Consider the following 15,993-nt stretch of genomic DNA (forward strand, 5'->3'; position numbering starts at 1 on the left):
TTAAGAGTGATGAAGAACTATTCCGCTCCAGGATCAGATGGTATCAAGACCTTCTGGTGGAAGAAGTTTCCTTTAACCCATCAGCATCTGGCCCGTATTTTCACCTCATATTTAATGTCGGAGGAGCCAATTCCGGCGTGGTTTGTGGAAGGGCGAATAATATTCCTGCCGAAAATAGGCAACTTAGCTGAACCGAAGAATTACAGGCCAATCACTTGTCTGAACATAGTGTATAAGATATCCAGAGCTATCCTAAATGATAGGATTGCTCGGGAAATTGAACCTGTGTGGCACGAAATGTATGAATCACGCGACTCAAGGAAGGCGTAGCTGGATGTCGGGAGAACCTGCTTATCGATAGATGTGTCTGCAAAGATGCAACATTCTACCAGCGTGACCTATCGATGGCCTGGATTGATTACCGGAAAGCTTTCGGTTCGATCTCCCATAGTCTTAGCATCTGTCTTTTCAAAGCTGAAAGGTGCATCCGCAAATCGTGAGGTGCAAAGAGAAATTGATGCCGCTTTGGAAAACCAGATTTACTATCATATGGAAAAAATCGTGTGACAACTAATAAGGTCACCATTCAGAGAGGTCACTTTCGCGCGACACCATGAGTCCAATCTTCTTTTGCCTCACATTATTGCCACTATCTCTAGCACTTAGCAATTCCGACGGGTACTTTTGCAGCAAACCTGCAGATCGAAAGTAGAATGTTACTCATGTATTTTACATGGACAATCTTAAGATCTATGCTAAAAACAAAGAGTAATTACATCTAACTGTAGGGATTGTCGAACGATATACTAAGGAAATAGGAATGGAATTTGGGTAAAGCAAATGCGCCAAGGTTTATTTGAAGCGAGGAAAACTTAATGGAATCCCTTACCTGTCAAATGAATACATTGAAAATTGAATAATTTTGACTTTAATATTTATATAATCCAACCATTTTCAATTGCAACTCTTTAAAATTGTAGAAATTTTGAATCTTTAAAATAAAAGAGTTTTTAATTTTGAAAATCTAAGATTAAAAATGATGCATGTGTTAAGTTTCACGATTGGATAATATGTAATTTTGATGGCTGATATTAACAATTTTCTCCACTCGTACAATTATAATTAAAAGTTTTTGACTTTTGATCTTTTCTAAATCAGCAAAATTTAAGAATTTCTATACATATTCAACATTGAAGAATCTTCAATGTATTCAAAATTTTGTGATAGATAATTATAAAAATGATAAATAGTCTAAATTTAACAAGTCACCGACAAATCTTAATATTGCATTCAGGCCGATTCAGATATTTTAATATTTATTTTAAATTATAATTATTATTCATTATATTTCATAGTACTTAAAAAGCATATATGCATTTTGATATAATAATTAGACCACTAAAATAATGAAAATGTTATAATCACTGAAAATTTCATTTTATTAAGTTTAATGCTTGTGAAAATAAAATGTATAAGAACTTGGAGAATATGTATTCAAAATTCTAAAAATCTTTATTTTGTATACATATACATTTTTCGAATTGATAACGTTATTCAATACAAGAGAAATTATGTTCTATAATTCGTTAATCCGTTTTCATATTTTTATAGTTGATTAATTTATCGATGGAAACTACCGACTTCTTTCGGTTTATTGATGGACTATGTTCACCTAATGGAAAGAATGTAAAAAAGTTTTCAACATTCGAGCGATGGTCCGATCAAATCGAATAATTCGAACCGAAGGTAACACGCGTCGAAGTTCAGTTTTGGACATTCCAGCGCTGGGCCGATCGAATTGAAAAATTCGAACAGAGTACAGGGAGCGTCGAATTTCGGTTTTTAATATTCAAGCAAGAGTCCGATCGAATCGAAACATTTAAACCGACGATAGCACGCGTCCAAGTTCGGATTTAGACATTTGAGCGACGGACCGATCGAATTGAAAAATTCAAACCGAGGACAGTGAGCGCCGAATTTCGGTTTTTAACATACGAGCAAGGGGCCGATCGATCGAAAAATTCGAACCGACGATAGCACGCGTCGAAGTTCGGTTTTGGACATTCGAGCGACAGGCCGATCGAATCGAAAAATTCTAACCGATGACAACGCTTATCGATATTCGTTTTTCGACATTTGAGCGACGGGCCAATCGAATCGAATAAACCGATCCGAAAATGAACGCACGTCGAATCGAAAATACTATATTCGATCCGATAAAATGCACAGTCTAATAAAGACCAATATGCCGAAGGCATTTTTGTTATTTTGTTATTGTAGAGTTAGCGCGGGGCTGTCTTGTTACGCATTATCAGTCACGGGCGCTTCTCGTAATGCAATCCAGTGATCTGATAAGAGCAGTGCGCCTTGACATATTGGACATAGTCTAGTTTTTACCCCATCATTCAAGGACTGTATGGCAATCAAGTGAATGATGGGGGAACCTACAGCTTAAGGTGGGATTCAAACTACCAGAACCTTGGTAAAGGTACATAGAAAACTTTCCAGAGGTACAGGCTCAGGAGTCGAACTTCGGACCTCTACGGTGATTTTCAAATGTCTTTATGATTTTTGTTTCAAACCTTTTCTCGGATGAACCGCATTCTTAGCTGCTGCAAGTACCCTATTGACTCCTAAATGTTTAACCCAATACTGGTCGCAAATACGACTCATGGCCATTAATGGGTTAAGATGTTCAATGCATCTTGCGTGCACATTGCCTGTAGCCGAAACCACAATAGGATCAATAGATGCATGCATCACATTCCTCCATATTGTCTTTACTTCATGTATTATCTAGCTATACTTATGGATCTTGGTTGCATAGGTTGCCTGTAAATTTCGGTTAAGTGGACAAGCAATGTCGATTATGTAGACTCAACACCTTTTTCTCTCACATCATGATGTTAGGTCAATTGACTCGGATGAAATCATCCGTCCGGATAATAGATTCCAATGTAAGATGTAATCTTCGTTTTCTAAAACGGGAATTGAAATGTATCTACAGAAAGGCATTCATTCTGTTAAGAGTCCTAGGTTTAGGGTAAGATGTTAATGTATAAAACCAGCCACATCATTATGTCTGTTCGTAGATTCACTCTAAGCCATTACTTGAGTACCCTGTCTAAATATTGCAGACCAATAAATGAAATTGCTAGGTCGCTACGTTGAAAGAAAGTATCCGTCGTCTTTTCCATTGAGAATGGAAACGAAGAACTAGAGGGATGTTAGGATTCCTTGGAGGCATAGTTGGACCTATAGTGGGTCTCCTGACCTACGAAAATGGCTAACACATAGAGACGGAGATCGAAGACCTCAATAGAGCAGCTGAAAGCATCTTGCACTTGATGGGAAAACAAACACATGTTATCCGAGCACAATTCAAGGAAACAAACCTGCGAGCATAAAAAAAGACCAAGAAAAATTACGAGTACATCTCACGCAAATGTCACATGAGATCAATACTATCGGGAAACCTATATGGAGTTCAAATATCAACCAAGTGATGGACAAAATGCTGCACTCCATCGAAGTTGGGATTGATGATTACATCAGGTTAGCTAACGAATTTTTAGATGCCATTCACATCGCCAGAAAAGGGGAGATGCATCAAGGTTTGAATATTACATTCAATTCATAAATTTATTTTCTAGATTATTATTTTTAAAATTAAAAAAAATATTTCTTATTTCACCAATCTTTTTCGATCGAAATGTTCGGACAAAATGTGCGTGCGTCACGTCGCATTTATTGAAATAAACAAACGCGGGTGGCCGAAAAACTTCATAATAAAAATTCCCTGAGTTTTTCCTGACCATTATTACTTAAAAACCATCATTTTAATCTAACATTTTTAACATAAGCTCTTTTATAAATGGCATAAAATAATTAAATTTTTTTCAACCAAAGAAAGATGAATCTTTCATCCAAAACAACGAATTTTGACAAGCACATAGCTGAACTTTAAACTGAAAGAGACGATTTAAAAAAGAAAGTTAAATTTTTAGTCAAAATACATTAAACTTTAACCAAGAACAGTTGGATTGTCAACCAAATATTTAAATTTTTAAGAAAAAAGACGAATATTTTAGAAGAAATAGCTTAAAAGGACTCCATTGTTCGTAACCAGCCCCCTGACCTGCTCGTTGGGGGCCTATTGTTCCGTCCGAGTCGAGTTCCGGTAGTACAGTCTTCTTCAAGATCAATTTTAAATTCAGACTTAAGGTGCAGAGCAAAACAATGTTCAAATTTGATCAATTTTAAATTCAGACTTAAAATGCAGAGCATTATTAACAAGAAAAATGTACATTTTCTTTAATTCACAGTCCATTTATGTTAACATTCTATTTCTTCTTCATGCTATTGGAGTAACACACACCAATAAACGTAAGATGCTGGCAACTTGACTCAGACTAGTGGTTTCCTGCCTTAAATTTTTAAGCAATATAAACATTCTTTTCCGTATCTATATTCTGAATTCAAAATTGATGTCTGGTCCTAAATAATTAAAATTGTGAATAAAATTCTTTTAAATTACTATTTTGGAGAAATACTGACCGTTCTGCAAAACCCTGCAAGCAATTTTCCATGTGGTCAATGGGCTAGTTATGAGATTTATATTTATCAAAGTGGGGCAAAACAACAAAAATCGCTCACGAATATTATGCACAAATAATGCAAAAACTAATGTTTGCACTTGAAATGCAAATAAACAAATTTGGTCTGACACACGTATCAGCTGTGTCAAAGAAAGTTGGAAGTCAAACTTTTGCTTCAAAGCCTAAATGCGTCCGTCGATAATAATTATTTTTATAAATAAAATTTTTTTTCACCCAACTCTTTGCAAGGCCACAAAAGATCCTTTAATATTTTTAACATTTACCGACAAAAATTTGCGCGTTATTTAAACATTTATTTTTCAATGTGAGTGAAAAAATATTAATCTCAAGTTCTGACTTGATCAGCTGTTCTACTCGTTACATGGCCTTAAAGAAAAATATAACAGTTAATATAGAAACAAACCAAAAAAATGAAATCTTTACCAAAATGGTTTAACTTAAAATCAAATAGATAAACTGACAACCAAAAAGGGAAAAAGTTATTTTTTCAGTAAGAAAAAATTGATTTTCATAAAAAACGAATTGCTAACAAAGTAGTCAAATTTTTAATCAAGGAGAGAAGTTTTCCAATAAAATGATGAATTTTCCAATCAAAAAGACGAATTTTCAACAAAATATTTCAATCTTCAACCAGAATACTTAAATTTAGATTTTAAGATATAATTTCTAACCAAATAGATTCATTTTCCTCCAAAATTATGAATCTAAATTGATGTTTAACAAAGTGGTTGAATATTATGGTAATCAATTTTTGAACCACAATACTGACTATATGAAGAAAAAATGCAATTCTAGCAATAATGCGTTAGTTTAACATTTATTAATGTCTCGTGACACGTTACAAACGTTTGAGGCACCTCTTCAACCTATTGTGAAGCATCATCTGCGCATTTTTGTAATGCCATCAAGTGATCTGATAAGAGCAATATTCCGAACTAGGCATATTGGGCAAAGCCTGGTTTTCCACCCCACCATTCACAGATGGGGTTGCAGCCAAGTGCATAATAAGGGGGACATCCAGTTTAAAGTGGGATCCGAACCACCAGAACCTCGGTAAAAGTACAGAAAAAAATTTCCAGATGTACCGAGTCAGGGACCGAACCCCGGATCTCGACAGTGAAGTCCGAGCGCTTAACCAACTGAGTCCCCAAGGATCTTTTAAAGCCTGTTAAATAATAAAGTCACCGGAATTTTTTTTTTTTTTTGTTCTCGGGGGAAACCGGTTTTTTATCATAGCCACGGACTACATTAAGTGACTGATGAGACGAAGATGTTATAAATTAATTTATTACAATGTTTAAAATCTTTTGCGACGATGTTGTACGTTTAAAATTAAACACATGGTGTTGTTTGGAGTTCACCTTTTACCGCTGCTATCCGTGTAAAACGGCCGCGAGCGTGAGAGGTGACAAAAGTCGCTTCTGAATGCTTTCTTAGAGCTATCATCTGCAACTCTACAGGTTTTCAGTTTCTGGCTTCCTGTTTAGCTATTGCCAGTAAATTACTAATTCCTAAATATTTTAGATGTACACTGCATCTTGCGTGCACATTGCCCGTAGTCGAAAATACAATAGGATCAATAGATGCATGTTTCACATTCCTTCATATCACGATGTCGAGTCGATTGGCTCGGATGTAAAGATCCGTACGTACAGTAAGATCCCAATATAAGATTTAATTTTAGTTTTCTAAAACGGACTTTAGAATTTATATATAGAAGGGCATCTATTCTGGTGAAAGTCCTAGGTTTGGAGAAAGTTGTTGATGTATAATGCCCGCCACATCATTATGTCTGCGTATATGGTATTCTCTTTGAGACATTACGTGACAACCGCCAATAATGTGCTCAATTGATTCGATGTTATCTCCATATAATCGACAACCATGTCCTGAATCGCAATGAAGAATCCTTCGGTTTCTGGAAACAGGCCACCCTTTTTCTCCTAAATATTGGGTGTATTCAAGATCCACTTTACAGATGCTGTTGTTCAGCGCAACATCTCGCACGCCATAAAAATAGTCTCGCAACCGTGACTTACACAGTTTCCTGGCATTCGGTGCGCTGTGGTTGACGGGCAAACTACGGTCCCTGCATTATTGCTCTACAATGTTATCAGGATTTCCAGGTCATCCACAAAGCCTTGAGTGTAAAACAAACAATGCGTTTAAAACACGAATCAAGTCAGCAATGACAAGCGCCGAATGGGTAGAAGAAAGAACTCCTCCCTGTGGACATCCCCTTCATTTGAATACCATGTATATAACGTTCTGCTTTTCAGCATGGAGTGCTTTCACCTGTTTACGATGTCACTAACTCCGTGTTTTAAAGCGGAACCGTATATGGATTTAATTGGGGACTTACGAAATGCCCCCCTCCCCCCATGCCTAGAAATGCTGCACTGGCTACTTGACCTCTCCGAATAGTATTAATAATGCCAGAGGAAAACGTATAGAGAGCGTCAACGGTAGATTTTCCCTTCTCAGTGGCAAATCGATTCCTATGGAGAGGCTTTTGCATTGAGATTTCCTCTTTTATGCAAAGTTCCAATAATTTTTTTAGTGTTTTCAGCACCAAAGAGGTCAAAATGAATAGTCTAAAAACGTTTGCCTCATAGTAGTTATTCTTTCCCGGTTTTGGAATTAAGATTGCCTCAAACTTCCTCCATGCTACCGAATTGCTCTAGAATTTCATCAGTCGTCTCCACCATTTCGTCCGAAAGCAATATTAATGCCTCCAAGTGTCCCTTACGGAATTTCGTATCTTAGTATTGAATCTTGTTAAGGTAGCCCTGCAGAAGTTCCAATTCATATTCTATTATTATTTGGAACATCAAATCACATTAAAGCAAAAAGTTTAGAAAGTTTAAATTTTACCCACCATGCTTGAAACCAGATGCCCCTATGGCCAACTATCTGAGTCTCCCCATATTAACCGATGGATAAATTTCAGGTTATAATGTCTTATTCTTTTGAGAAAAATCTTTCTACACTTTCGCACTGCAATTGATATGATTCTGCAGGATGAGGTGCATAAGACACATTTCCTAATTAAAAATTTATATTTTCTTAAATAGATGGTTAAATATTCTCATGGTATGCAAACTAAGATAAATGAATTGAAGGTTAATAAACACATTAAAGTACGAGGAGGACTCACTGGACACGGGATTGTAGAAAGCTTGTTTTAATTAGGACTGTATTGGATAAATGCATAATTATCGATCTTTTCATTGTGACCACAAACGAATTTCATTTTTTTTCGCGCACGCTCTGTAGTTTGGTTACGTTACTCTTATTTCATCATGTCACAGAAAGACTAGTAAAAAAATATTTGACTGTTCAAGAATCTTGGGTTAACATTTTTTTTCGAAAATTCAAGTGCTATGAAGCAATATTAAGCTATTCCTGTCTTGAAATGCATCACTAGATTGACTTCCAAATTTAATCATTTTCACCGTTCCGTTTTAATGTTTTATAAGGTTTCTCTTTTTTTTTGACGCGGTTGTTCCTTGATAAAAAAACTATACCTTTAACGTTTTGTCCCAAGATCCTGTCATCAAACAGGAATAATTAGAACCTTTCACCCAATGACAAGTTTTCACAGGTGCATCGTGAGCAGCAACTTGAATGCTTTGATTCGAGGCTAAATCCCAGCACTTGACCATTTTATCACAAGAGGCCATAAATACTTTTGCTCCATCCTGAAAAATAAAATTGTACTTTTTTACTACGGTTTGTCCAAATCAAATCAAAACTTTATTTCATTACTTCAACTTTTTTATTTGGAATCATAACCAATAGACAAAAATTGAAGCGTGCTCTACAGCAGAGTATTATGCGCCATTCTTTCGTGAAGAAAAGTAGCTCTTGCGGAAGTCATTAAATTATATCAGAGGGTAGGAATGGCTTTGAACTATGACAAACTAAACTCAATATAACTGGGGTGTTTCACGATCCACTCTTATAGAAAAAAAATCGCAGTTTTTCATACAGATGTAAAAAATATCGCGTGGGAGAAGGATGATTTTATTCCTCTCCATCCCACAATTTTCTATTTTGAAAAAAGTACTAGAAAAGTTTCATTTTATTTTTATTTTTTGCAAACAATCGTGCTTTAATGTCCCAGAAAAATACTGCTGCAACGTATTTAAATTTTTTTTCAAACTTTAGTTTTAGTTTAGCAGGCTCTTTTTGGAATATAAATCCCATGATGAGCACTTAGAAAGTATTGAAAAAGCTTTTCTAGTACTTTGGTTCCAAAAATGATTTTGGACCTAAAACAGTTTTTAAAAAAATGTATTGGGACTTGCCTGATACTTTTGCTCTAAAAAAATCCTGGTGTAGCGAGACATATTTTGTATATTTTTTGTACGTTAGTCTTATTTCAACAAGACCTTTTTAGTACATAAATCTCATGAGAACTTGTAAAAATTTCGAGAAAAAAAATAAAATGGACAAACGAGAAAAATTCTGCGTAAGCCGGGATTTGAACCCCGAACGCCACTACTCGCGAGTGCAGCTCTAACCAATTACGCCACCGGGTCGACAAAGTAACGTCAATTACTAAATTATATTCAAATTCGGTGAATTTATTCATACTAGAATTATTCACTAAAAGTTCACATTTTACAAAGATGCAGACCCGCGTCATCATGTGAACATCCAAGGAACATTTTTTTTATAGGCGGAAATAACTGCGCACGTCTCATGTTACCAGAGGCCTTACGAAGGAATATGTTGTTCGCATCTTTATCCTCCTTGGAATTTCTCTGGAAACTCTATGTTTTGTTCCCATACCATCAATAATATTTGACAACCCCTTGAAATTCACCCCTATCACTTTTAACGAAAAAATTCCAAAAAGTCGTCATCTAAAACAGCCGTAAAATTTTTTAAAAAGTCACAAGCGTCACCTTTAGAAAACCCCATATCATGTTTCCAATCTCACAATAATATTCAACACCCCCCAAAAACAACCCCTCTTTAATTTAGCATACTCATCCGCCATAACGGATGCGCCATTTTTTTTCTACATTTTTTATATCGGATTCGTAATCAGCGACCGCAAAAACAGTGATCTCAAATCTAAAACCACGCTAACTCCAATCCTATGACAGGTCTATGTCCGTGTGAAGACAGTAGGAGACGATGGAAAACTTCGTTGGTTCTATTTATGTCTCGATCCGCTTTGAAACAAAATCTAGAAATTGGGATTTTAATGTTTCCAGGTTTTGATGGTTCAATTTTGAGATTATGTTTTCACGCGAAATTATATATATAGGACATCCGGTTCTGGTATGGAGTTGAGCAAACGTGTGTGAGATCGATGGAGCTTTTGCGGCGGATAAAAACGGTAATGTGAGTAGGAGTGACCTGGTGAAGTGAGGAAAAAGGAGATGAAGTGTCTGTAATAAGATGTAAGTGAAGGTGAGGAGCAGGAAACTGTGGACCAGGTGTAAGGAGCAAAGAAAAAATAGACACACGTGAGTTTTGAGGTTAGGGGTCGAACCGGAAGGGCAAGGAGAAAAGGCGTTGTGGATCTACGAGGAGAGAGAGCGTCAGCTGAGACGAGACGGTAGCTTGACTACAGCAGTGGGGGGAGAAGAGCGAGTGAGAGAAAAGTCACAGCGGGCGGGAAGAGATAGGTCGTGTAAGGTGAGACAAAGCTTGTGAGCAAAAACCGAACAGAACGATGGATGGTGACGCGGATAAGAGGAAAAAGGAAATGGAGGTGTGGTGGGAGAAGATAAAAGTGGAATTGGAGAAAGACGGAAGAGTACGAGAGCACGTGGAGAAATCCTTCAAGGGCTCTGACGAAAGAGAAGAAGGAGACAAGAACAGCAATAAGGAGAAATTTGAAGGTGCTGGGGATCAGTGGAGACGACTGCGAGGTAGTGAGTGTAGTGGGGAGCTTAGCGGCACACACACAGAGGGTGGTGAAAGTGGAGCAGTCATGGAAGATTGATGGCAGTCTGATGCTCAAGCTAAAATCCCTGGAGAACAAATTAGAGTTACTGGAGGAAAGGAGGAAATTAAAGAACTCAGGGCTGTGGATTCACGAAGACTGGACAGAGAGAGAGAGAGGAACTGTTGGAAGAGTGGCTGCGAATAGAGAAGGAAAGCCTGGAGCGTGTGGGTGTTGACGTACGAACCCAATATATGAAGGCCAAAGTTGGAGAGACAATTTGGAAATGGAACGAGAGGGAAGACAGGATGGAGGTGGATCGGCTGAAGGAGAAAAAAGAAGATCAATAGGACGAAGAGAGAGGGGAGAAGCAGAGAGTGGGGAGAAAATCTAAAAGTGAAAGTGAAAAGCAGAGCAAGGTGATTGGGGGACGTGAAAGAATATGTGAAGAAAGGGAATGGATTGAAATGTGAGTTAGGATGTTTGCACGTCAGAGAAAAAAATGAAAATGCAGTAAGGAAGAAAAAATGTATTTGGAGAGATTAGGAGGGAGGGGAGTAATGTTACTGCTAAATGATAGACAAGATAGAGCGAAAGTGAAGGAAGGGAAAGGAGGTTGACCGACATAAAGTTTAGAGACATTAAGTTGTGTGGGGTAATTCTGAACGTCAGTGTGAGATAAGGGAGAGCTTGCGTAGGCAACAAAGGTTAGAAGAAAAAGTACAAGGTGGGGCAGAGGGTGGGCTTACGTGTCCGCTTAGAGTAAAGAAAGAGGTGAGGTTTATATACAGAAGTAGGTTAAATTAGGTTTCATCAGTTTGTGGGAAATTATGTAATGGTTTTTTGAAGACCCTGAAACCCGTAAAAGGGAGAGAGTATAATAAATACTATACGTAATATATATATTTAAAAAATTGTCATAAGGACCACTGAAGGATTTCGCCGGGATTGGGTGCTAATCAAGAAAATTGCACCCGCTCCCAGCGAAATCGCGGTAAAATTTCAGCCACAACCACGTGTCACGACCGTGAGATAGGTGGTTAAAGTCTGTAAAGGAATCAATACGACGATCCAGAAAAAGCTTAGTGAACCCTAAGAACACGAGAGCGACCCAAGAACTACCGCTTTCTGCATTTTTCCCGCAAGTGTTTTAGCATTTTGTTGACACGCAGGGATGCTTTTTAGGCCATTAGCAAGTAAAAGCTTGGCACCTCCAAGAGCGCCGATGATAAGGACGATTAGTTTAACAGAATATTCCGGGTACGATCGTTGCAACTCCCTTATAAGGTCTCGATACCTCTCTTTCTTTTCAATCTCCTTGATTATGATGTTTTTGTCAGCTGGTGCCGAAAATTCGATAACGAACATGGTTCGCTTCTCGAAGTCAAGAAGAACCATGTCTGGCCTCGAGTGTGCAACAGGAACAATTGTCGAGTATATAAAGATCCAGTTAATGCGGCACATCTCATTCTCCACAACTGATTCGATTTCTTAGGAGCATTTAGAGGAGCGATATTAAGGTTGATGCCGTAAGAGTGACAGGAGATGGTAATAAATCAATCTTAGTGCCGCATTGTGCCTTTGAATGTAGATCGTTCCCGCGTGATTTGGACAACTAGATACTATGTGAGCTGAATGCTCGGGGTGTGCATGGCACGCCCTGCAGCTATCATCGGGAATGTCTTGGCTCAAAATGCGGCGACGGTATGTTAAGGTGGAAACGACACGAAATGTTCACGAAAATTTTTCTCTTGTGCTTTCTTAATCCGGGCTTTCAGGAGTGAGTACTCAAGGTACATAAGATTTGATGCATTTTGCTCACCCCTAATACTGAAGTTAAGTCCGAGAGTTTCAGCAGCCTCCTCCGCTGATTTGTACATAACGCTCCTTTGCCCATTTCTTCGTGATTCCTGACCTTTTTAAGAAGAGGGTCTCTTCCATTTGCAACTCTACGTGCTGTACCTAGAACAATCTTGTTATGAAGACATTAAAGACTCAATATTCCGTGACCACCTTGACGGCGTCATATGTACAGTCGCGGAATGGAAGACTTAAGATGCATGCTTTTGTTCATGTGCATAACCTTTCTTGTCCCGATATCAAAGGATCTGAGCACGTTCTTCGTCCATAGAACTACTCCAAATGAATAGAGATCTACCGGGACGGCAAGCATGTTCGTTGCAGATACTTTGTTGCTCGCCGACAGTTCGGAAGACCAAATCTGTCGAATGAGACGTTTGTATCTGCTTCGGAGAGTATCCTTTATAGACGTCACATCTTGAATGCGGCTCTGTGGCACGCCCAGGTATGTATAAGTCTCTCCAGCGCAAAGGTGTCGTATAGCGCTTCTATCAACGAGCTCAGGATCTTCAGGGATGCCATTAAGTTTTCCTCGCTTCAAATAAATCTTGGCGCATTTGTCTAACCCAAATTCCATTCCAATTTCCTTAGTGTATCGTTCGACAATTCCTAGAGTTAGATGTAGCTGCTCTTTGTTTTTAGCATAGACCTTAAGATCGTCCATGTAAAATACATAAGTGACCTTGTACTTTCGATCTGAAGGTTTGCCGCACAAGTACCCGTCGGAATGTCGAAGGGCTAGAGATAGTGGTAATAATGTAAGGCAAAAGAGGAGCGCGCTCATGGTGTCGCCCTAAAAGACGACCTTGTTAGTTGTCACACGATTTTTTTCAGACAGGATAGTAAATCTGGTTTTCCAAAGTGGCATCAATCTCTCTATGCACCTAACTATTTGCGAATGAACCTCTAAGATTTCCAAAAGATAGATGATAAGTCTATGGGAGGTCGAATCGAAAGCTTTCCGAAAGTCAATGCAGGCCATCGATAGGTCACGTTGGTGGAAAGCTGCATCTTTGCAGACACATCTATCGATGAGCAGGTTCACCCGACATCCGGCTACGCCTTTCTTTGAGCCTCATTGTTCATACATTACTTGACACACAGGTTCAATTGCCCGAACAATCCTATCATTTAGGATAGCTGTGAATATCTTATAAAGTGTGTTCAGACAAGTTATTGGCCTGTAATTCTTTGGGTCAGCTAAGTAGCCTATTTTCGGCACGAGTATTGTGCGCCCTTCCACCAAACTCTCCGGATTCGGCTCTTCCGACTTCAAATATGAGGTGAAAATACGGGACAAATGGTGATGGCTTGAATAAAACTTCTTCCACCAGAAGGTTTTGATACATTCCGGTCCCAGTGCGGAATAGTTCTTCATCCCTCTTAATACTTTTTCCACCTCCTCGATAGTGATGGGTGGGCATTCTTTATCAGGTGTTATAAGTGCATCACATAACTCCTTGAAGCTATTTATATTTTTTGAGTCTTCGTCCAGTCTATGCTGCACTTCATAGACTTCTCTCCAAAGTACTTCGACCTCCTCTGGTTCGGATGGGTGTTCGACAGTAACTGGAGGGTTTTGGAAGCGTCAAAATGGGTCAGAGAGAAACTGTTGATTTTCTCTGACCCACCTCTCACTCCTCTCTAGACTTCTCTTACCGTCATATAGTATCCGTATTCTCTCAGCAATATGCTGTCTAATGGTCAGCAGCTTTGACTTGTTAAGCGTGTGATAACGGGTCCGGAGTCCGTGCGCGAACTTTCGAACCTTGGCGGTAAAACTCCTGCCAGATGTGATGTGGTCAATCACACACTGAATGCGGAACGCATACTGTCTTGCCTAGCATATATTTATGGCAAGTTGATGCGTTCATCTTTTGGTCTTATGATCAACCGTCGGTTTTGTTTTAAGGTTCGCAACAGCCAAAGCTCTCGCTGCATTATTATTCTTTAGGCTTGAGAGAAACCTTGATGTTGATGTTTCTCCGGATCATAAAGCATCGCTCTTCCTCTATTGGATGCCTGCCCGCGGTTGGCCTTATTGTCGCCTCTCTTCCTGTTGCCGGATTGTTCTAGCTGTGGTAGAGTAGGCGTTCCGCTTACATAGCCCGTTTTTCGGAGTGGTTCATCATGGTTTCGCAGACGTTGCTGCGAAAATTAGCGATAGCTCCGGGTGTTTCTCGCACCACAGAGCATGCAGCCGTGCCATGTAACCCCGTTCAGGAGCCACACTCGCATCGTGACACTCTAGAAAGTCGTGATTCAGTCGCTCCGTCCACCCAAAGGTCACCCAAAGGTGTTCGTCCATCCTTGTAGAGCCCCGCATGCAAGGATAAGGCTACGCACTCTGAGAGGTCGCCCGGTATCCCAGAGTCACCATTCTAGACACCTTACCCAGATGCCATTCAGCTTTCGGCACGGTTTTCACACCTCCGCTTGGGGGTTAATTCCTTCGGGACCACTCCTGGACAATTGCCCGCGACTGCCTCTTTATTTTTGTAACCATATTTATCCATATCTTATGAAATAAATAAATAATACAGGGACCCTCTATATTGTATTGTATTCATTGTATACTTTTACAAGTTCTTACAATATTCTTTTTCCCTCTTAAATATTCAAATAAAACGGATCTACATATTTTCTCTCATAGAATTTTTACCTGAACAGATAATAATTAAATCATTTAATCATTACATATTTCTGTGTCTATATTACAGTTCCTCTTGCCCTTAGGCTATATTACTCCTCTATATCAGTATTTTCTTCGATATTATAATTATATTAATATTAATATTAATTAGCTGTAAACGATTGTGCTAGAGTTTGTAAGCATTTGAAGTTGAATTTATTTATTAAACCAAAAAAATGTAAATTGCCTCCGGACTTTCGAAATTATAAAAATTGTTTATGAGAACCATTTGGAAATAAACAATTGCAAACTATAGCTTCCTAGAATTTTGTTATATTATAATTTTCCGGGACTACTTGGGACTTCCATTTTTAAGATTTCAAATTGCTAGCAATTTTTAAAAGTTTTAATACAAAATTTTGTTAATATTAATATCTAATAATATAATATTATTATAATTATAATATCATATATAGTTAATTATATATTATATTAATTCTATTATGATGTAATCAAATATAAGTATAAAATATATCTGGTGTAATAGTATTAATCACGGAATTAGTATTCTGATATTGCATATAGAAGAATCAATCGCCCGAAACATTCAAACCATTAAAATCCCCAATTTCTTGCATTTCTTTAAAATACGGAATTGTTGATAGAATTTTAATATTAATAGGGTTCTATGTAAAATTGAAATTATCTACCAATTTGAAATTGTTTCCATTGGACGGAAATTCTTTAGTTTGAATTATATGTTGTCTTTTAAAGGAAATAAGATCACAGGTATGTAACCGATTTCACGGAAATGTTTTTTTTTTTTTTTTGACAATGTTGTGAATATTTGAATTTTAAAAAGTGATAAAATGATAATGTGAATTGTCGAAGATTGTCCAAGTATTTCTTAAGTGTGTGATATTGTTTAAACTAAAAAGTAAAAGGTAAATATTTGCATTATAAATCTATCTGTGTTA

At 37.9% G+C, this 15,993-nt stretch overlaps 1 protein-coding gene across 8 annotated transcripts in view; it reads right to left on the minus strand.

Annotated features, from left to right (window-relative positions):
- Positions 1-15,993, minus strand: part of LOC117178232 (mRNA export factor) — a 180,509-nt gene that overhangs the window by 50,909 nt on the left and 113,607 nt on the right. For all 8 annotated transcript variants that reach the window (XM_033369551.1, XM_033369553.1, XM_033369554.1 and 5 more), the window contains one exon: positions 8,147-8,320. In XM_033369551.1, coding sequence (XP_033225442.1) covers positions 8,147-8,320 — 174 coding nt within the window. The remainder of the gene's footprint in view (positions 1-8,146; positions 8,321-15,993) is intronic.

This window comes from Belonocnema kinseyi, chromosome 8 (assembly GCF_010883055.1).
Source record: "Belonocnema kinseyi isolate 2016_QV_RU_SX_M_011 chromosome 8, B_treatae_v1, whole genome shotgun sequence".
Classification (NCBI taxonomy): domain Eukaryota; kingdom Metazoa; phylum Arthropoda; class Insecta; order Hymenoptera; family Cynipidae; genus Belonocnema; species Belonocnema kinseyi.